At 45.8% G+C, this 23,805-nt stretch overlaps 1 protein-coding gene across 1 annotated transcript in view; it reads left to right on the top strand.

Moving 5' to 3' along the window:
• Positions 1-23,805, top strand: part of tbcd (tubulin folding cofactor D) — a 400,428-nt gene that overhangs the window by 56,353 nt on the left and 320,270 nt on the right. Inside the window, exon 8 of the mRNA XM_070857568.1 lies at positions 20,392-20,437. Within this exon, the coding sequence (XP_070713669.1) occupies positions 20,392-20,437 (46 nt within the window). The remainder of the gene's footprint in view (positions 1-20,391; positions 20,438-23,805) is intronic.

Genomic DNA, 23,805 nt, shown 5'->3' on the forward strand with positions numbered 1-23,805 from the left:
ATCATGGAGATTTGACAACTATACTTGTATCCCTTACCAACCACAACTCCCGATCCCTTCGAAAAGAGAGACTGAAACACAGATACTTACTCATTATATACCAAAGTGTTTTCCAATGTTCAGAAGCTGAGTCACTTGAAAATCAAGTACAGTTACCAATGAATTAACAGGGCCATTGCCGAACACGTTAATTAAGCTCTTCTGCTCACTTTGCCGCTCAAGTACTTTCCTGCTAAGTACCTTTACCGAGTACTTCAGTCGAAAATGTTGCTATTAAAAGGGTTTTATTGTTTTACAACACAGTCTTATTTCTACCTCTGCAATATTGCCCACTGCCACTCAACCTTAGCATTTAGCTGCTCAAAGTCTTGCTTTTGTTACCTCTATTTGTTACTTCAATGCACTTCTTCTTGGAATCCCATCCTTCGCCATGCTTAAATTCCAGCTTTACAAAACTTGGTTGCCCACATCCTGTCCGACATTAAGTCCTGTGCCTTGTCACCACAGTTGTCGATGCTTACATTGGCTTCTTATCCCCCAACACATTGAATTTGAAATCCTTATATCCTCTCCGGCATCCGCTGGTCCTCAGTCTCTAGCCTTGACTACTCCTCCTTTTGCTCTACCATTCGTAAGAGAGCCATCAGCTGCCTCCGACCTGCATTTTGGAAATCGCTCCCTAAACCCTCATCTCTCAACTTCACCTTGAAAAGCCTTCTCGAAACCTACCTTTTCAATCAAATTTTCAGTCTACCCTGCTAATCTCTCTCTTCATAGCTCAATGTGCATTCTCTTATTTATCTCCATTTCTGAAGCACCTTAAGTTTTTACATTCCGTTGTGATCTCTTGCTTTTGTCTTTCCCAAGCAATTGTTATTAATGGTGTATATGGCTTCACCGTGCCTGGATAGGGCAAAATTATGGATCAGATGGTCTTTCCTCATCCTTTTTGTATGCTTGTATGTACTTTATTAATGCAAGTTGTTGCAAGATGATAGTTCTGTGGAGGTGAAATGAGAACTGGCAAATATAGAAACATTTGTTGATAGTCTTCTAATTTTTTTAATGGTGTGCGAATACAGCTTGGACTTCTCACAAACATTGTTCATGTGAATATTGTTCTGGACAGATTGTGTCAATGCTACCCGTGGAGTTTTTATGTCTCAAATATTTTTGCATGTTAATACTACCTTCTTAACCCTAAGGGCTACTCTTTCTCATCATCTATTTATGTCTGGTTTTATAACTTGCTAATCTAGCATTTTTCTGTTTTGGCCTCCTTTCCCTTGAGTCTGCTTACTAACGCATATTTTCCCCGGACAGGAGGGAAACAATTGAACCACAGAATTTTCCACAGATTCCATCAGTAGAGGGTATGGCTGATGTTGAATGAATTGGTTGTTTTGTATGCACTTAGGAAGTGTAGTGCGAAAGGCCTCCTTCTGTGACGTAAATACTATGATTCTAAGATTCTATGGGCCCGAAATTCATCGACATACCGCCCACTACTGCCCGCTCACCGCCCAAAAATGTAAGTTTGGTCAAAAAACATACATACCGCTTGGCGGAAGATTCATCATTGACATACTGCCGAGCGGTATGCACACCATCCGCCATGCAGAACCGCCCGCATACCACCCAAAAAGTGCAAGTTTCATGACATACCACGGACATACCACCGGAGCTGCATACCGCACTGGAGAAGGTGGTTTTACTCGATCCTGAATGGACGGTAGTACTCGGTGCCGCCATTTTGAAATTGGGAACAGTCAACAAAAGCAGCACATCAGTATTTCTGAGGTGAGCAGTGACTTTACAGTGTGATTTACAGTGGGAAAGGTATTTTTATTGGTACTGAGTACATTATTAAGATAGGCAATATTTTTTTCATTGAAAAATCATTTGAGTTTATCTCAGGATATTTGAAGAGATTCTGGAGATTTAAAAAGAATGGGGCCTATACTATCTCAGCCTGTATTGCTGACTACCTTTATAATGCAGGATTCAGATGGGAGAAGGTTTATTGAGCAGAGTTATCAGGGTAATAGAGGAGGTTGCAGACTGATGAGGAGGAAGAGGCCTTACCCCCAAAGGATTTTCAGGGAGAAGCGCTCATACTTGGACCGGACTGATGGACAGTGCGTTCGAAGGCTGCGCATCCAAAAAAAGGTGATCAGTGAGATTTGCCAGCTCATTAACGCAGACCTTCAGCCCAGTACCACCAACATTACTGCACACTCTGTCGAGGTGAAGGTGACTGCGGCACTTTCCTTTTATGAATGCGGCTCTTTTCAGGCAACAGCTGGGGGCTTATGCTGTATTTCTCAGCACGCTACTCATCGCTGCATTCGACAGGTAACCGAAGCACTGTATGCATGCTGGATGGAATTTATAAACTTTCCAATGACTAGGGAGGCACAGAGTGAGAGGGCTTTAGGATTTGCATGCATTGCCGGCTTCCCCTATGGGTGCTGTTGACGGTACCCATATTGCCCTGCGAGCACCATTACAGGAGGCGGAGGTGTACCGAAACCGTGAGGGATTTCACTCCCTCAACGTGCAGCTTGTCTGCGACCATATGCAGCGCATAATGGCAGTGAATGCCTACTTTCCTGGGAGCATCCATGATGCCCACATCTTGCGTGAGAGCACTATGTCTGACCTGTTGAAGTCTAAGCCACAGGGTAAATGCTGGATGCTGGGGGACAAAGGATACGGCCTCACCACCTAGCTCTTGACCCCCCTGCGAAACCCTCAGACAGAAGCTGAGCAACGATATAATGAGCCATATAGCCACACGTAATATTATCGAAAAGACAGTTGGAGTGCTAAAGCAGCGCTTTCTGTTTTGTATCTGTAAAGCACGCATTCCCATGTTCTGCCATCAGGGGGCTCATCCCCTGAAGCCCCAAGGGATCATAGAAACATAGAAAATAGGTGCAGGAGTAGGCCATTCGGCCCTTCTAGCCTGCACCGCCATTCAATGAGTTCATGGCTGAACATTCAACTTCAGTACCCCATTCCTGATTTCTCGCCATACCCCTTGATCCCCCTAGTAGTAAGGACCTCATCTAACTCCTTTTTGAATATATTTAGTGAATTGGCCTCAACAACTTTCTGTGGTAGAGAATTCCACAGGTTCACCACTCTCTGGGTGAAGAAGTTCCTCTGCATCTCGGTCCTAAATGGCTTACCCCTTATCCTTAGACTGTGACCTCTGGTTCTGGACTTCCCCAACATTGGGAACATTCTTCCTGCATCTAACCTGTCTAACCCCGTCAGAATTTTAAATGTTTCTATGAGGTCCCCTCTCATTCTTCTGAACTCCAGTGAATACAAGCCCAGTTGATCCAGTCTTTCTTGATAGGTCAGTCCCGCCATCCCGGGAATCAGTCTGGTGAACCTTCGCTGCACTCCCTCAATAGCAAGAATGTCCTTCCTCAGGTCAGGCAAGGGATCCTAGCATCCCTTGGGAGCACTGTATTTAAGCCAGCCCCTGAGGCCTGTTCCTCACTCTGGAGTGTCTTATTAAAGACTGAGGTCACTGTTACTTTAACCTCCCTGTGTGCAGCCTCATCTGTGTTAGGAACACAATAACTGGCAATGAGAATACGAATCCAACGCAAAGATGCAGCAAACTATGGGCACCCTGGAGAAGTTCTCGGAGGGTGAGGACTGGGAAGCCTATGTCGAACGGCTAGACCAATACTTTGTAGCCAACGAGCTGGGCGGAGAAGGAAGCGCTGCAAAAAGGAGAGCGGCCTTCCTCACAGTCTGTGGGGCACCGACCTACAGCCTTATGAAGAATTTTCTGGCTCCGGTGAAACCCACAGATATGTCGTATGAGGAGCTGTGTACACTGGTTCGGGAGCATCTTAACCTGAGGGAGAGCATGCTGATGGCGAGGTATCGGTTCTACACGTGCCAGCGATCTGAAGGTCAGGAAGTGGCGAGCTATGTTGCCGAGCTAAGGCTACTAGCAGGACAATGTGAGTTTGATGGCTACCTGGAGCAAATGCTCAGAGACTTTTTTGTACTGGGCATTGGCCACGAGACCATCCTATGAAAATTTTTGACTGTAGAGACATCGACCCTCAGTAAGGCCATTGCGATAGCACAGGCGTTTATGTCCACCAGTGATAACACCAAACATATCTCTCAGCACACAAGTGCTAACAATGTTCATAAATTAACTGGAACTGTGTTTGCGAGCAGAAATGTACAGGGCAGAACCCACGAGTCTGCAACTGCCAGCAGGCCTCAGGTGACCCAGATGACTGAGTCCCCAACAAAGGATGAATGCAAGGCAATTCACATTTTGTTGGCGTTGTGGAGGCTTCCATTCAGCCTATTCATGCCGCTTGAAAGGGTATGTTTGCAAGAGCTGTGGAACAATGGGGCACCTCCAACGAGCTGCAAGCTCTGCAAAACCTGCTAACCACCACGTAGCAGAGGAAGATCGGTCCATGGTGGACCAAAGCAATTTTGAGCCTCAGAGAGAGGAGGCAGATGCTGAAGTACACGGGGGGCACACATTTTCGACGAAATGTCCACCTATAATGCTAAACATAAAATTGAATGGCTTACCCATAGCCATGGAACTGGACACTGGCGCGAGCCAATCCATCATGAGTAAAAAGATGTTTGAGAGACTGTGGTGCAACAAGGCACTCAGACCATAACTGAGCCCCATCCACACGAAACTGAGAATGTACACCAAAGAGCTTATCGCTGTCCTGGGCAGCGCCATGGTCAAGGTCACCTACGAGGGCACGGTCACAAACTGCCACTCTGGATTGTCCCGGGCGATGGCCCCACACTGCTTGGAAGGAGCTGGCTGGGCAAAATCCGCTGGAACTGGGATGACATCTGCGCGCTATCACATGTCGATGAGGCCTCATGTACCCAGGTTCTTAACAACTTTCCTTCCCTTTTTAAGCCAGGCATTGGAAACTTTTCCGGGGCGAAGTTGCGGATCCACTTGGTCCTAGAGGCACGACCCATTCACCACAAGGCGCGAGCGGCACTTCACATGATGAGGGAGAGAGTGGAAATCGAGCTGGACAGGCTGCAAAGCGAGGGCATCATCTCCCCAGTGGAATTCAGCAAGTGGCTCAGCCCAATTGTTCCAGTACTCAGAAGTGATGGCACGGTCAAGATTTGCGGCGATTATAAAGTAACTATTACTCGTTTCTCGCTACAGGACCAAGGCCCGCTATCTAAGGTAGATGACCTATTTGCGATGCTGGCAGGAGGCAAGACGTTCACCAAGCTCGACCTGACTTCGGCCTACATGACGCAGGAGCTGGAGGAGTCTTCGAAGGGCCTCACCTGCATCAACACGCACAAGGGACTGTTCATCTACAACAGATGCCCGTTTGGAGTTCGGTCGGCTGCAGCAATCTTCCAGAGAAACATGGAGAGCCTACTCAAGTCGGTACCGCATACGGTGGTCTTTCAGGACGACATATTGGTCACGGGTCGGGACACCGCCGAGCACCTACAAAACCTGGAGGAGGTCCTCCAGTGACTGGATCGCGTAGGGCTGTAGATGACGAGGTCGAAAAGTGTCTTCATGGCAACAGAAGTGGAGTTTTTGGGGAGAAAGATCGTGGCAGATGGCATTTGGCCCACAGACGCCAAGACAGAGGCTATCAGGAACGCGTCTAGGCCACAGAACGTCAGGAGCTGCGATCGTTCCTGGGACTCCTCAACTATTTTGGTAACTTCCTACCAGGGTGAAGCACCCTTTTAGAGCCCCTACATGTGTTATTGCACAAAGGTGAGAACTGGGTATGGGGGAAAAAAAACAAATAATTGCTTTTGAGAAAGCCAGAAACATTTTATGCTCCAACAAGCTGCTTGTATTGTATAACCCGTGTAAAAGACTTGTGCTAGCATGTGCCGTGTCGTCGTACGGAGTCAGGTGTGTATTACAACAAGCTAATGTTGCGGGGAAGTTGCAACCTGTCGCCTATGCTTCCAGGAGCTTGTCTAAGGCTGAGAGGGCCTACAACATGATTGAGAAAGAGGCATTAGCGTGTGTGTTCGGGGTAAAGAAAATGCATCAGTACCTGTTTGGCCTCAAATTTGAGCTGGAAACCTATCACAAGCCCCTCACATCCCTGTTCGCTGAAAACAAGGGGATAAATACTAATGCCTCAGCCCGCATGCAAAGGTGGGCACTCGCGCTATCAGCGTATAACCATACCATCCGTCACAGGCCAGTCACCGAGAACTGTGCAGATGCTCTCAGTCGGCTACCATTGCCCACAACGGAGGTGGAAATGGCACAGCCTGCAAACTTGTTGATGGTGGCGCAGCCCGCAGACTTGTTGATGGTCATGGAAGCTTTTGAAAATGATAAATCATCTGTCACGGCCCACCAGATTAGGACTTGGACAAGCCAAGATCCTCTGCTGTCCCTAGTAAAAAAAAAAACTGTGTACTGAATGGGAGATGGGCCAGCATCCCCGTTGAAATGCAAGAGCCAATCAAGCCGTTCCAGTGGCGAAAGGACGAGCTGTCCATTCAGGCAGACTGCCTGTTGTGGGGTAAACGTGTAGTGCTACCAAAAAAGGACAGGGAGACGTTCATCTCTGATCACCACAGCACACACCCGGGTATAGTAATGATGAAAGCGATAGCCAGATCCCACGTGTGGTGGCTCGGTATCGACTCTGACTTCGAGTCTTGTGTACAGCAATGTGTATGTGCTCAGTTGAGCAACGCGCCCAGAGAGGCACCACTAAGTTTGTGGTCCTGGCCCTCCAGACCATGGTCGAGGATCCATGTCGACTATGCGGGCCCTATTCTCGGTAAAATGTTCCTGGTGGTGGTGGATGCTTTTTCAAAATGGATTGAATGTGAAATAATATCGGGAAGCGCCGCCACCGCCACCATTGAAAGCCTGAGGGCCATGTTTGCCACCCTCGGGCCTGCCTGACATACTGGTCAGTGACAACGGGCCATGTTTCACCAGTGCCGAATTTAAAGAATTCATGACCCGCAATGGGATCAAATATGTCACCTCGGCCCCGTTTAAACCAGCCTCCAATGGGCAGGCAGAGCGGGCAGTAGAAACCATCGAACAGAGCCTTAAACGTGTCACAGAAGGCTCACTCCAAACCCGTCTGTCCCGAATACTGCTCAGCTACCGCACGAGACCCCACTCGCTCACAGGGGTGCCCCCGGCTGAGCTACTCATGAAAAGGACGCTTAAAACCAGACTCTCACTGGTTCACCCTAACCTGCATGATCAGGTGGAGAGCAGGTGGCAGCAACAAAATGTAAACGATGGTCACGCCACTGTGTCACGGGAAATTGATCTGAATGACCCTGTGTATGTGCTAAACTATGGACATGGTCCCAAGTGGATAGCGGGCATGGTGATAGCTAAAGAAGGGAATAGGGTGTTTGTTGTCAAACTAGACAATGGACAAATTTGCAGAAAGCACCTGGACCAAACGAGGCTGCGGTTCGCAGACTGTCCTGAACAACCCACAGCAGACACCACCTTTTTCGAGCCCACAATACACACCCAAAGGTCAATGACACCACGCCGGACTAGGAAATCGATCGAACCCATCACGCCCAACAGCCCAGCAAGGCCAGGCTCACCTAGCAGCCCTGCAAGGCCAACAACATGCCAGCCCAGCGAGGGCACAGCCAACACACGAGAAGAGACACTTGTACCGAGGCGGTCTACCAGGGAAAGAAAGGCTCCCGACCGCCTCACCTTGTAAATAGTTTTCACTTTGATTTTGGGGGTGGGGGGGAGTGATGTTGTGTATCTGTAAAGCATGCACACCCATGTTCCGCCACCAGGGGGCTCATCTCCTGAAGTCCCAAAGGATCCCAGCATCACTTGGGAGCACTGTATATAAGCCAGCCCCTGAGGCCTGTTCCTCACTCTGGAGTGTCTTATTAAAGACTGAGGTCACTGTTACTTTAACCTCTCTGTGTGCAGCCTCATCTGTGTTAGGAACACAATACTTTCGATGCTTGGACCACTCGGGAGGCAGGCTGCAATACCACCCAGAGCAGGTTGCTCAGTTCACAGGGGTATGCTGCATGTTGCATAATTGAGCAACCATGCGTGGACAGGAATTGGCACAGGGCACTGCGGGACCACCTGAGGACAGAGTGCAGGAGGAAGAGGAGGAAAGTTAGGGGCAGGAGGATGAGGAGGTGCTTCCAGATGAACCCATGGCACCCCACCTCCCCCCCCCCCAAACACCACAGTGGAGGGCACGTGGAGCGGATGCCACTGCCAAATTGTTACGTAAGCAGCTTATAAATAAACGCTTTGCTTGAATGTGGAGAGCTGCATTTTGGGACCCTGATGTCTGTTCCCCCAAAAGTTTGACACTGAACAAGAGTGCTTAAATTTAATTGAAACGTTTATGTAAAAATGTAAAAAATATACAACAATTGTAAAACTTTGTAAAACATATAACTATAACTTTGAACAACTGTAACAACTTGAAATAAACTTTTAAAAATCAAACTTCAACTATTTTAAATGAACATCATCATCATCATCATAGGCAGTTCCTCGAAATCGAAGAAGACTTGCTTCCACTCTAAAAGTGAGTTCTCAGGTGACTGTACAGTCCAATACGGGAATTACAGTCTCTGTCACAGGTGGAACAGACAGTGGTTGAAGGAAAGTAGGAGTTCTGAGTGGAGCGCTTGCTTTGGGAGTCTTGTGTCTGGCATGAGGCTGATGTGGCCCGCACAACGGGAGCTAGTCAAGTGTGGTCAGTGCTTCGATGCTGGGGATGTTGGCCTGATCGAGAAGTACCACCAGCGAATTTGCGGAGGCAGCGCTGGCGGTACTTCTCCAGTATTTTTAGGTGTCTGCTGTATATGGTCCACATCTCTGAGCCATGTAGGAGGTCGGGTAATTGAACAATGAACACTTGACTACAACAAAGCACCCTTTATTGTCTTCGACCTCGACCACGTCCTCCACCACCCTTCGGACTCCCCCCCCCCCCCCCCCCCCCTCCCCCCTTTCTTACTTCTGCCCTTTCCTTTCCCACTGCACCTGAGCCCAGACCTCCCTGTGGTGGTACCAAGCCGGTGTGCATCCTGAGTGCTGTTGCTGTCGTTGGGGGTCAGACATTACTGGCGTGATGAAGGGGGCCGGAGGAGAAGCTTGTGATCCAGAAGCCACGGCTTCAGGGATGGAAACTGCTGGCAGCTCCCCACCCTCGGGTGCTGTCGACCCAACTACTGTAGTATGGGGGGATGCCGTGCCATGTTCCGCTCCCCTCGATTGCTGCATGGCATCGACGGAGTCGGAGTTTTGCGCCATCTCGGTGATCAGACGCGACATATCTTCTGACTGTCATTCTGATAGCACCGCGATATTTCCGGCTATCATAGCCATGGCCTTGAGCAGCTCTCGACCTATGTCGACGCTAGTCTGTGACAGACACACCATGTCCTGGTACGCGCCTATCTGCCTTGCAGCAACGGACCTTTTCTGTACCAACCTCCATCGCTGCGGCAAAGGCGCTGCAATGCTGGGGGTGCGTTGCTGCGCACCACTTGGTCCCACAGAATCAGAGGAAGCGTAGGGGAATCCCCTGAATATAGTCGGTGGTGGAGGATGTTCCAGCTGGCTCACATGGAACTGGTGTATCCTCCTCCGTCTCCACCCTCACCTCCACTGGCTCCAGGATGAGCTGCTCGTCCTCTTCCTCTTCATCATCTCTGGCAGGGGTGAAGTCGGGAGAGGGCTGGGTGACACCAGAGGTGGAGGCAGTGGGTCTGTCGTCTGATCTTTCTGCGGAGATCTGTCTGAATCCTCCGAGACTGGAAGTACAAAACAACATTTAAAAATACTTGGCACCAGAGGAGGGGTCAGGGTTACATGAGTACAGTGACCGTAGCGCTGTCTTACGTAAATGTCCACCACTACTGCATTACACATCGCAGACAGACAATACATATATACATATACATAGGCATTGCATTACATGCCCACAACATTGCAGCACATCACATGAGCCCAACATTACAGTGCAATAAACTTACATTAGGCTACATGAGGCCAAAATTACAGTTACAGTTACATTACATGACAGCAACACAGACCGGGGATTGTATTGAACTGACCATCCTGTGTGGGTGGGTCAGCTCCAACGCCGGTGGTGGCATGGTTGCTTTTCCCGACCAGCAACAGGGCACGGATCTCAATCTCCGTCAATGGTTCTTACTTTGGGGGTCCTCCTCCCATAAGCTGCTGATCCGTTGCTATTGTAGATATCTCCTGCAGAAAGTGAAGTAAATGAAAGTAAAAATCTTCAATCTATTTAACATCGCAGACACACAGGTTGACACACATCAAAACACTGGGTTGATCCTATTGTCATTGCCTGAAAGCACAAATACATTGCCGTAACCTTGGGATAAATAACATCCTCCGTGTGACACTGAACTGACATTTACATGGCACTTGGGGGCAGGTGCATAAATAAAATAATTACTTACTCTTGCTACCCTCACCAGGTCATTGCACCTCTTAAAACACCTTTCCTTGCTGCGTACCATTGTACTTGTGGACGACACAGCCTTCCCGATCCCGTCCCATTTTCTGTTGTACTCCTTTGGGGGGGCTTTCCACGACCACATTTCGTTGAGTCGGAGTATCTCTCCGTAATATTCTCCAGCAGGGCAGGTAGCTCTGTCTCGTCGAAGGCGGGCGCCCTCAACCTCCCCTCCTGAACTTCGACTTCTTTTTCAGCATTTCCATTATATTTATATTATATTTATTATATGATTTTTGATTTATAAAATGCATGTTATTGTTGGATAATTATTCATCTTTTTTGACTCGAATCTCTGATGAAACCAACTGACCCTCGAATACCTTGCTGCTCCTTCTCACTCTCTCTCCCCCCTCGACTTCAACTCTGTGCATGTGCAGGTGACCCCTGACCCTCGAAATCGAGGGGAAAAAGCATCTGTGGGAAAAAAAGCAACAAAAAATTTGCGCTTGCACAGTGCAGTGTCGCACCGTCCATCGACAAGAAAGTCGATCTTGATCGACTGTAATACTGCATACCGCCTGCTGCACACCGCTTGCATACCGTCGAAAAAAATTCCACCAAACTAGCAATCTTCGTTCTCGGCGGTATTTCAGCAGTTTAAAACAACGCAGCACTGGAATACCACCGAGAAATGGGTGAAACTTGCGTCCTGATGAATTTCGGGCCCTATGACTATTGGCTCATGCAGCAGTTCAGTAAGTGTGTGCACCTGAACATTTAAGTTGGAATGATTTGTGACTGTTTAACTCCAATTTATGGCCATATTTCAGTGTCTTGTGGTACTTGTACCACAGGTTTATCTTATCAATCAGTCACTCTGCATTTGTTTGTTTGGAGTCTGGTTGATTTCCTTGTCCAGTAGCTGTGAATATGCGAAAGAATTTCTTGCAGTAAACTTAGAAAATGAAATCATGACTGCTATTATTTAAAACTCGTCATTTAAATAAACAAATTACAGACCGTATTTATTCATGTTCATCATTCAGCTGCTAATTATTAGAAATCTTCATTATTGCTGTTGCTAGTTCTCCAAGATAGAAGCTGTCAGTGCCACTTATATTGGTGGAAGTTTGTTCTTTCCAGAAAAGGTGAATCACAGAATGATGCAGCGTAGAAGGAGACCATTCGGCCATTGTACCTGTACCGGTTCTTTGGTAGACCTAGCCATTTAATCCCAGTCCCTTACTCTTTCCCGATAGCCCTGTAAATGTTTTCCCTTCAAATATTTAACGAATTCTCTTTTGAATGTTACGAGTGAATCTGCTTCCACCATCCTTTCACACAGTGTATTCCAGATCTCAACAAAAAAAAGTTTCCTCATACTGCCTCAGGTTTTTTTGCCACCTTTTTTTGGTCACCTTTAATCTGCGACCTCTGGTTCCCGACTCTTTGGCTACTGGAAACTGTTTCTCCTTATTTATCATTCATGATTTTGAACATCTCTATCAAATCTCCTCTTAACTTGGTCTTCTCTAAGGACTACACCCTAACTTCTTCAGTCACTCAGCACAACTGAAGTTTCTCATCCCAGGTACCATTCTAGTAAATCTCTTCTGCACCCTCTCCAAGATCTTGTCATCCTTCCTAAATTGTGGTGCACAGAACTGAACACAATACTCTAGCAGAGGCTTAATCAGTGTTTTATAAAAATTTAGAATAATTTCCTTGCTTTTGCACTCGATCCCATTATTAATAAATCCAAGGATCCCATATGATTTTTTAATGGCCTTCTCAACTTGTCCTGCCACCTTCAAAGATTTGTGTACGTACACCCCCAAGTCTGTTGTTCCTGCTCCCCCTTTAGTTCATATTGTCTCTCTTCATTCTGCGTACCAAAATGTATCACTTCACACTTCTCTGCTTTAGATTTCATCTGCCATTTGTCTTCACATTTTACCAGTCTGTCTATGTCTTCCTGAAGACTGTTACTATCCTTCCTCATTGTTTATTACATTTGCAAGATTCGTATCATTTGCAAACTTCAATGTTATTTCATGTATACCCAAGTCCAGGTCATTAATATATATCAAAAAGAGCAGTGGTCTTAATACTGACCACTGGGGAACACCACCATATACTTCCCTCCAGTTTGAAAAACAACCGTTCACTACTACTCTTTGCTTTCTGTCCCTTAGCCAATTTTGCATCCATGCCACCACTGTCCCTTTAATCCCATGGGCTTTAATTTTGTTAACAAGTCTATTACATGGTACTTTATCAAACGTCTTCTGAAAGACCATATACACTTAAACATCACTCCCCTCATCAACCCTCTCCGTTACTTCATCAAAGAACATAGAAGCATAGAAAATAGGTGCAGGAGTAGGCCATTTGGCCCTTCGAGCCTGCACCACCATTCAATAAGATCATGGCTGATCATTCACCTCAGTACCCCTTTCCCACTTTCTCTCCATACCCCTTGATCCCTAACTTCCCTCTTGAATATATCCAGTGTACTGGCATCAACAACTCTGCGGTCGGGAATTCCACAGGTTAACAACTCTGAGTGAAGAATTTTCTCCTCATCTCAGTCCTAAATGGCTTACCCCTTATCCTTAGATTATGTCCCCTGGTTCTGGACTTCTCCCACATCGGGAACATTCTTCCTGCATCTAACCTGTCCAGTCCCGTCACAATTTTATATGTTTCTATGAGATCCCCTCTCATCCTTCTAAACGCCAGTGAATACAGGCCCAGTCGATCCAGTCTCTCCTCATATGTCAGTCCTGCCATCCCAGGAATCAGTCTGGTGAACCTTCGCTGCACTCCCTCAATAGCAAGAATGTCCTTCCTCAGATTAGGAGACCAAAACTGAACACAATATTCCAGGTGAGGCCTCACTAAGGCCCTGTACAACTGCAGTAAGACCTCCCTGCTCCTACACTCAAATCCCCTAGCTATGAAGGCCAACATACCATTTGCCGCCTTCACCACCTGCTGTACCTGCATGCCAACTTTCAATGACTAGTGTACCATGACACCCAGGTCTCGCTGCACCTCCCCTTTTCCTAATCTGCCGTCATTCAGATAATATTCTGCCTTCGTGTTTTTGCCACCAAAAATGGATAACCTCACATTTATCCACATTATGCTGCATCTGCCACGCGTTTGCCCACTCACCTAACCTGTCCAAGTCACCCTGTCCTCCTCACAGCTCACTCCGCCACCCAGCTTAGTGTCATCTGTAAACTTGGAGATATTACACTCAATTCCCTCATCCAAATCATTAATGTATATTGTAAAGAGCTGGGGTCCCAGCACTGAGCCCTGAGGCACTTGTCACTGCCTACCATTCTGAAAAGGACCCGTTTATCCCGACTCTCTGCTTCCTGTCTGCCAACCAGTTCTCTGTCCATGTCAGTACACTACCCCCAATACCATTTGCTTTAATTTTGCACACAAATCTCTTATATGGGACCTTGTCAAAAGCCTTTTGAAAGTCCAAATACATCACATCCACTGGTTCTCCCTTGTCCACTCTACCAGTTACATCCACAAAAGATTCTAGATTTGTCAAGCAGGATTTCCCTTTCATAAATCCATGCAGACTTGGACCGATCCCGTCACTGCTTTCCAAATGTGCTGCTATTTCATCTTTAATAATTGATTCCAACATTTTCCCCACTACCGATGGTCAAGCTAACAGGTCTATAATTACCCGTTTTCTCTCTTCCCTCCTTTCTTAAAAAATGGTGTTACATTAGCTACCCTCCAGTCCATAGGAACTGATCCAGCGTTGATAGACTGTTGGAAAATGATCACCAATGCTTCCACTATTTCTAGGGCCACTCCCTTGAATACTCTGGGATGCAGACTATCAGGCCCCGGCGAGTTATCGGCCTTCAATCCCATCAATTTCCCTAACACAATATCCCGCCTAATAAGGATTTCTTTCAGTTCTTCCTTCTCACTAGACCCTGGGTCCCCTAGTATTTCCGGAAGATTATTTGTGTCTTCCTTCATGAAGACAGAACCAAAGTATTTGTTTAATTGGTCCGCCATTTCTTTGTTCCCCATTATAAATTCACCTGTATCTGACTGCAAGGGACCTACGTTTGTTTTCACTAATCTTTTTCTCTTCACATATCTATCGAAGCTTTTGCAGTCAGTTTTTATGTTCCCAGCAAGCTTCCACTCATACTCTTTTAACCCCTCAGTCAAGTTAGTGAAACATTTTTTGCCTTTCATTTATTAGCCCATACTTTTGTAAATGCCAGTTCATTTTATCCCAAATTATTGTCTCTAAAAGTTTACCCACCACTGACATTAGACTGACTGGCCTATAGTTGCTGGGTTTTTCTCTCTCTCCTTTTTTAAACAGGGGTGTAACATTTGCTATCCTCTAATCCTCTGGCACCACCTCCATATTCAAGGAGGATAGGAAGATTTTGGCCAGAGCCTCCGCAATTTTCCGCAATTTTCACCCGTACTTCGCTCAGTCTCCTCGGATGCATTGCACCCGGACTGGGTGACTGAATAACCAACCTGATCTTTAACTGGGTCACCCCATTACTTTAGTGTTATACACGGTGAATTTGGAGACTGAATAACCTAGTTTGAATATGATCCTGTGTTATATTAATGTAGTCTGAAGGATCACATATCGTGATATTTTGATCCAGCATTAAATAAAGGAAATCCACCTGTGTCAAATGACATTGCTCTGTTAACTATAAAGGAAATTACTTCTTTATTGTTAAAAGCCGAACTAATATTTCTAGATATAACCCCAGTGCAAAAATATTAATGTTTGCAAATATGCATTCTTGTTAAATATTTCTGTAGAGTACTATATTACAGCCCTAAAGTACAGTATGCAAGTTATTGATTTAGGAGGAACAGTGGTACTTGTGCACTACATTCCTTTACAAAACAGGTGCATAGCCTTGGGTTTTCTTTCCCTAATCCATACCTGTAATTATGTTTGGAGCTGCAACTTACAAATACCTATTATGCTGAACTATTTACCTGGGTGGGGTTAACTTTTCAGTAGTTTGTTTCAACTTTTGCGAACAAGTCTCACAGAATTTTTGTTTTGTTTGTAAGGATACTTGTTAAGATTACATGTAACCTTGGCAGTGAGTGTTGGCAGCCATTTAAAAGTGACCGAAAGGAGAATTGAATGGATATTCTGCCTTCTTCGTAAAGCCCTACTTGCTGCCTCCCCGATGCCTCAGCTGGTTTATCCAGTGAGTAGTTGAGCTATACACAAAGATCCCAATTTTGAATATGTGGCCTTTATTGAGTATCTGATCTTAGGCAGGGCAGTGGGAGAGCTCTCTAGTTGGTCTCAGCTCTCCTGGGTTAGAAAGGAAAGTTGGCAGTGGTTGTTACTTCTGACAACCATTAAGTAACCCCTGCTGAAATTGTGTGTGTGTGTAGTCACTGGGTGCTGACAAGGTTAGACTTGCATATGATGCACCCTGTGGTCCCAATCAAGAGTCAGTCTTTCATAGAGGAGAAGGAGAGGGGAGAAAATTGTGGAAAAATGAGCGAGAAAAGATTACTGGATTTTTGCTCGCAACTTGACATGTTGCATCGCATGCTGTTTCTGGAATCTGTGATTCTTACTTGATGATCGCGAGCAAAATGCCTTACTGCAAAGTAGCCGATAATAAAGAGGGTGGATGCTATTATTTGAAGTCATTTTTTAAAAATGCCGTTGGACAAGTGGCAAATCTAGTCTAACCTCTAATATTATAATCATCAAGGTGACCAAAACATATGGGCTATTTAAAATAGCAGTGTCCCCAACCAGCCATATACTTATGGGCTCAATTTTCCCCAAAGCTTTTTTTTGGCGTACTTGAAGAGTTATGCCCGTTTTTTGGGTGCCTAAGTGCGCCAAAAAAAAAAGTTCTAAGTTTTCTCGTTAGATTTCTTCATTTTGGCGCAGCCTAATCTATCCTTTAGTTTTGGAGGTGGAGCCCAAGATCTGCGCCAAAAAGATCGGGTTACCACGGTAACCATGGACACAATACGAGTTGAGGCTGGAAAGTGAAACATACAGCCAGCTCGCAACACATTAAAGTACATTGCATCAACTTAAAAACACATGAAAATATATTGCAGCAACTTACCTCTATTAAAGTTCCCCTCCCCCCCCCCCCCCGATGCTGATCCCCGCCCCTATTCCGGGCCGAAAGGCCTCCCGGTCTGCTTCCCCTGCCCGCCGCGAGCCCCTTGCCGGTGCCAGTCCTGCTCCCCCGCCCGCCCCTGGCCCCGAGTGCCTTGCTGGTCTGCTTCCCTAGCCCGCCCCTTGCCGGTGCCGATCCAGCTTCAGCTCCCCGATTGCTTTGCTGGTCCCGCTAACCCCCCTCTTTTCCCCCCCCCAGCCCTGAGTGCCTTGCCGGTCCCGCCCCTATCCCAGGCCGAGTGGCCTCCCGGTCTGCTCCCCCGCCTCTATCCCAGGCAGAATGGCCTCCTCCCTCCCTCCCGGTCCCCGCAACTGACTACACCTGAAAGGCTTCTCTCCCCCTCTCTCTTTCCTTTCCTGCTGCTGCTGTCCGGCCATTTGCTGCACTTACCTGTGCCGATTTCTTTAACTCTCCAGAAGGTTTTTCTGCGGAGGCCGCATACACTGGCCTAAGAAGAACTGGAGTAACTCTCAGCTGGCCAAACTTGTCTAAATGGCCAGAATTGGCGTGAGTGGTAGGTTCCGCCCCCTTTGGCTGAAAAAAAAACCTGCCTAAAAAAATTATAACTAACTGAGTTACGTTGATGCAAATTGATTGGGGAAACTCTTTTTTTAACTTAGGCCAAAAAAAGCAGCCTACTCCATAAAAACGGCGCAAATCACTGGGGAAAATCGAGCCCTGTGCTTCAGTAAATAAGAAATGGACAAGCTATTTAAAGGAACTATTGAGAAACACTCCAAGAAATGCACATGGTTCCCTTGGTCTCTATTTAATCTGTTGCTATTTTGTAAAACATTTTTGTTAAAAACAATTGAAAAAATAGAAGCAGCAGTCGCTTGTTTGGGTTTACATTTACCGACCATGTCTCATTGCTGTTTGTTGGACTTTGTTGTGTGAGCATTGGCTGCCACTTTTGCCTACAAAGCATCTGTGACCCCACTGCAAAATTACTAAATTGGCTGTGAAGTACTTTGGGAAATCCTGAGGACATGAATACACAAATAAGCTTTTTTATTTCTTTGGCTACAATAGGAACAGATTTAGTTTGACATTTCATTCACTTTTTAAGTACACTTGAGCCTATGCTACACTGATCAGTGCTATTTTATATGGGTTACCACTGGTGCTAAATTAACGCCAGTCGTAAAATTCAAGCTTTACAGTTGTCTGAGAGAGGAGTCTTTTATGTTTTAGTTGGGGTTGGATTTAGATCCAGGTTTCAGAAGTTAAGTGACTATTTTGTAACTCACAGTGCCATCTTATCCTTTTGAACCATGTCCCTGAATTTTTGCAGCTTGGTCATGCAATGCTTTGTGATCTTGTGCCGTTACTGATGCTCAGCCAGGACTTATGACTGTGTTCTGCATATTTCACCATGTAGCTTCCTGAATTCACATACCCAGGATGGAACACTGCTTTACTCTTTGTGTATCTGCGTTCTTCCAGTGGCCTAGTCATTATTTCTGCCTCCTTCATATACTGTTATAAATGTCTTCCTTCAGACTCCTGATTTGAGCAATGTTTGCACTGTGAATTTCATTGTGACGGGAAATTTCCCGAGATTTAAAACCAAAAAACATGTAATATGTCTGTGCATCTATCATTGTCCACCAGTAGTTTTTGTATGTGCCAATGGGAAATGTCAATCTTCATGCAATGTTGGTTATAACTTCCAATTTCCACATTCCACATGTTGCCCATCTTTTCCATTGCATTCACTCCTTGCACAATTGTGACTTTGATGTCCTTTTTTAGTGATGGTAGAAGAATATGGGTACAGGAAATAATCCCAATTAGTCCTTTTCAACAGGCCTTTCTTAGTTGGTTGATTTTAAATTCATGATCAAAATAAGTGAATAAGTATTATAAAAATCTACCGCAAAAGTAATGCCATAAGTTGTTTGGAATAGTTTATTTGATTATATTTGGTGAAGTGACAATACAGGTTTTGGCAGGGGCAAAGATTGAAGGCAAGACAAGTGCATGTCTGTTTCTTTTTTATCAGTTTTTTTGTGGAGATGGAGGAGAAATTGTTGAGTACACTTTCCATTCCTCTCCTTCAATTTGTAGTTCAAGTAGCAATAACACAGTTTACCCCTCCTCCCAATTGTCTTTTGATGGTTGTCAAGCTGAAGATTTTTTTTGAGAGAAACCCTCATAACTATTGCTGTTCTTGAACACACTGCATGCTGGTGTTGAATCCTTCCAAAGGCCTAGTTGTCTGAGGATGAACGTGTCACAATCACGAGTAATAGAAACATAGAAAATAGGTGCAGGAGCAGGCCATTCAGCCCTTCTGGCCTGCACCGCCATTCAATGAGTTCATGGCTGAACATGAAACTTCAGTACCCCCTTCCTGCTTTCTCGCCATACCCCTTGATCCCCCAAGTAGTAAGGACTTCATCTAACTCCCTTTTGAATATATTTAGTGAATTGGCCTCAACTACTTTCTGTGGTAGAGAATTCCACAGGTTCACCACTCTCTGGGTGAAGAAGTTCCTCCGCATCTCGGTCCTAAGTGGTTTACCCCTTATCCTTGGACTGTGACCCCTGGTTCTGGACTTCCCCAACATTGGGAACATTCTTCCTGCATCCAACCTGTCCAAACCCGTCAGAATTTTAAACGTTTCTATGAGGTCCCCTCTCACTCTTCTAAACTCCAGTGAATACAAGCCCAGTTGATCCAGTCTTTCTTGATAGGTCAGTCCCACCATCCCGGGAATCAGTCTGGTGAATCTTCGCTGCACTCCCTCAATAGCAAGAACGTCCTTCCTCAAGTTAGGAGACCAAAACTGTACACAATACTCCAGGTGTGGCCTCACCAAGGCCCTGTACAACTGTAGCAACACCTCCCTGCCCCTGTACTCAAATCCCCTCGCTATGAAGGCCAACATGCCATTTGCTTTCTTAACCGCCTGCTGTACCTGCATGCTAACCTTCAATGACTGATGTACCATGACACCCAGGTCTCGCTGCACCTTCCCCTTTCCTAATCTGTCACCATTCAGATAATAGTCTGTCTCTCTGTTTTTACCACCAAAGTGGATAACCTCACATTTATCCACATTATACTTCATCTGCCACGCATTTGCCCTATCCAAGTCACTCTGCAGCCTCATAGCATCCTCCTCGCAGCTCATACTGCCACCCAACTTAGTGTCATCCGCAAATTTGGAGATACTACATTTAATCCCCTCGTCTAAATCATTAATGTACAATGTAAACAGCTGGGGCCCCAGCACAGAACCTTGCGGTACCCCACTAGTCACTGCCTGCCATTCTGAAAAGTACCCATTTACTCCTACTCTTTGCTTCCTGTCTGACAACCAGTTCTCAATCCACGTCAGCACACTACCCCCAATCCCATGTGCTTTAACTTTGCACATTAATCTCCTGTGTGGGACCTTGTCGAAAGCCTTCTGAAAGTCCAAATATACCACATCAACTGGTTCTCCTTTGTCCACTTTACTGGAAACATCCTCAAAAAATTCCAGAAGATTTGTCAAGCATGATCTCCCTTTCACAAATCCATGCTAATATAAAAGAACCATAGACAATATTAAGCAAAATAGCTCCCTTCTCTCCTTTTTGCTGCTCAGTACTGTGGATTGATTCCTTTTTAATTAGCAGATCTAAATGAGGATTTAACTAGACAAATGTATTTAAAAATATTCTCTTTTGTTTACTTACAGGCTCAACTATTCAAACATGGGAAAAGAGATGACTTCTTACCCTTTGGTATGACAATATACTTTGTACATCATATATTTTATTTTAGTTATATTGTTATTTCACTTTTTGCTAAAATGAGGGCGGTAATTATATCGAGAGTTAATACAAACTCAAATATTTATTTTCCAGTTTTGGGTCTGTATTGCAGTTTGTGGTGTAAGGTTGGGTTACATTTGGAGTGCACAAGCAATCTTGAGTATCAAATAATGAATTCAGATTTCAGACGTCATCATCTCTCTCCTCAAAAAACTCCTCCGTCCTTGCAAACTACTGCCCCATCTCCAATCTCCCTTTCCTCTCTAAATTCCTTGAACGTGTTGTCGCCTCTCAAATCCATGCCCAGCTTTCCTGAAACTCCATGTTTGAATCCCTCCAATCAGGTTTACACACTTGCCGCAGTAGCAAAACGGCTCTTATCAAAGTCACAAATGACGTCCTTTCTGACTGACAAAGGTAAACTATCCTCATCCTTCTCGACCCGTCTGCAGCCTTTGACACGGTTGACCACATTATCCGTTTCCAATGCTACTCCACCGTCATCCAGCTGGGTGGGACTGCAGTTCTCTATCTAATAATAGCCAGAGAATCACCTGCAATGGCTTCTCTTCCCACACCTGCACTGTTACTTCTGGTGTCCCCCGTGGATCTATCCTTGGCCCCGTCCTATTTCTCATCTGTTTGCTCCCCTTGGTGACATCTGAAAATACAGCGTCAGCTTCCATATGTATGCTGATATCACCCAGCTCTGCCTCACCATCACCTCTCTCAAACCCTCCATGGTCTCTAAATTGTCAGATTGCTTGACCGACATTCTGTACAGGATGAGCAGAAATTTCCTCCAACGAAATATTGGGAAGACAAAGCCATTGTCTTTGATCCCTGCCACAAACTCCGCAAACTAGTCACCAACTCCATCCTCCACCCTGGCAACTGTTTGAGGCTGAACCAGACTGTTTGCAACCTTGGTGTCATTTTTGACCCAGAGATGGGCTTCTGACCACATATCTGCGCCATCACTAAGAAGGCCTGTTTCTATCTCTGGAACATCGCTTGACTCAGACCCTGCCTCAGCTCATCTGCTACTGAAGCTCTCATCCATTGTTACTTCTAGACTTGACTATTCCAACGGACTCCTGACCGGCTTCCCACATGCTACCCTCCGTAAACTTGAAGTCATCCAAATCTCTGCTTCAGTGTCCCTAACTCGCACCAAATCCGGATCACCCATCATCCCTGTTGCTTACGGTTAAGCAATGCCTCGATTTAAAAAAAAAAAATCTCATCCTTGTTTTCAAATCCCTCCATGGTCCTTCCTATCTCTGCAATCTCCTCCAGCCCCACAATCCCCCGAGATATCTGCGCTCCTCTAATTCTGGCCACTTGAGCATTTAAAACTGAGATGAGGAGGAATTTCTTCTCTGAGGGTTGTAAATCTAAGGAATTCTCTGCCCCAGAGAGGTGTGGAGGCTGGGTCATTGAATATATTTAAGACGGAGATGGACAGATTTTTGAGCGATAAGAGAATAAAGGGTTACGGGGATCGGGCAGGGAAGTGGAGCTGAGTCCGTGATCAGATCAGCCATGATCTTATTAAATGGCGGAGCAGGCTCGAGGGCCTGTATGGCCTACTGCTGCTCCTAGTTCTTATGTTCTTGTGTTCTATGAGCTGTGGGAACAGACAGAGGCTCACAGGTTCATAGGTAAGAGTTGGGGGTACATGTACACGGTCAATTTGACCAGACGAGTGAGATCGTAGAACACTGTGGGTATGTGGTCAACAACAGAGGTGCCTGACACCTCGGCAGCCACCATTGCCCAGATAGCTCTGGGAAACTGTGGAGTGGACCTCCCAGCTGGAGGGAAATGGATGCACCTCCTGTCCTCCACTGCCCTCACCAGTGTCACCAATTTGGCGTCTGAGAAATGTCTGGCCCTTGTCCTCTCCCAGCTGCCATGACGGTCCTCACTAAGCAGCTACTCAACTGTGAAGAACAAGGGAATCAGCAGAACAAATCTGCAAGGTGTCCCCTTTAAGAAGCCCAATGACCAGGTGACTCGTTGGCTGCACATTTCCACCACTGCCACTCAAGCGCCACACGGAGGCCATTTACTGCTCCAACAACGCAGCTCTCCGATTTGGGACACAAATTTCCTCCCGCTCATTCAAATTATGCGCTCTAAACCCAGCGCGAGGCAGTTTCGGCCCCAAGATGTCATTGCAACTATAGAGCCCTGATGAGACCACACCTGGAGTATTGTGTACAGTTTTGGTCTCCTTACCGAAGGAAGGATTATACTTGCCATAGAGGGAGTGCAACAAAGATTCACCAGACTGATTTCTGGGATGGGGGGTTTGTCCGATGAGGAGAGATTGAGTAGACTAGGCCTATCTTCTCTCATCATAGGCAGCCGCTCGAAACAAGGATGACTTGCTTTCACGCCAAAATAGGATGAGTTCACAGGTGTTTCAATGAAGGACCTAATATTCCAGGTCCTGAACTACATCCTGATGGGTGGAAGATGTCTGTGCGTGGATTTTTTTAACGTGTGGTGACCATTGCACACTAGCCATCACGTGGCTTGACAGAGCTAGAGTTTAGAAGAATGAGAGGTGATCTCATTGAAACATACAATATTTTTACAGGGCTTGACGGGGTAGATGCAGGGAGGATGTTTCCCATGGCTGGTGAGTCTCAAACCAGGGGTCACAGTCTCAGAATAAAGAGTCCGACACCTAGGATTGAGATGAGAAATTTCTTCACTCAGGGTGGTGAATGTTTGGAATTCTGTACCCGAGAGGACTGTGGACACTCAGTTGTTCGAGTATACGATAGATTTTTGAATGTTAAGGGGATCGGGGATAGTGCAGGAAAGTGGAGCTGAGGTAGAAGATCAGCCATTATCTTATTGAATGGCGGAGCAAGCTCGAGGGGCCAAATGGCCTATTCCTGCTCCTAATTCTTATGTTAATATAAATTGTTGTTAAGCTGCATGTGCCCATAGAAAATAAGTATTTTCTTCATTAGGCATATTTCACACAGCTTGGGGGTTTAAGCCTAGCTGGATTGATTCTGGACAATCTACATGCGTAAACTGAATGTAAACTGTTGTTATGATGTTGTAGGTAGTGCCACACTTGATCCTCTACTTCTATACAAAGCCTGGGATTTGTGTCAGTGCCAGTTTGTTTATCTCAGTTAATTACAATAAATATAATTTGCATTTATAGAACACCAACATGTTCCAAACTGCTTTACACGGGTAGAGAAACAAACTAATAAAAGGAATAAAGGGTGTAACAAAGTGCCATGCTGTGAGTGTTCGAGGACGTGACTGTAACTTAGAAATATGGATTTTGTTAAGTTTCTAAGGAT

This window comes from Pristiophorus japonicus, chromosome 16 (genome assembly GCF_044704955.1).
Source record: "Pristiophorus japonicus isolate sPriJap1 chromosome 16, sPriJap1.hap1, whole genome shotgun sequence".
In the NCBI taxonomy this organism is placed as follows: domain Eukaryota; kingdom Metazoa; phylum Chordata; class Chondrichthyes; family Pristiophoridae; genus Pristiophorus; species Pristiophorus japonicus.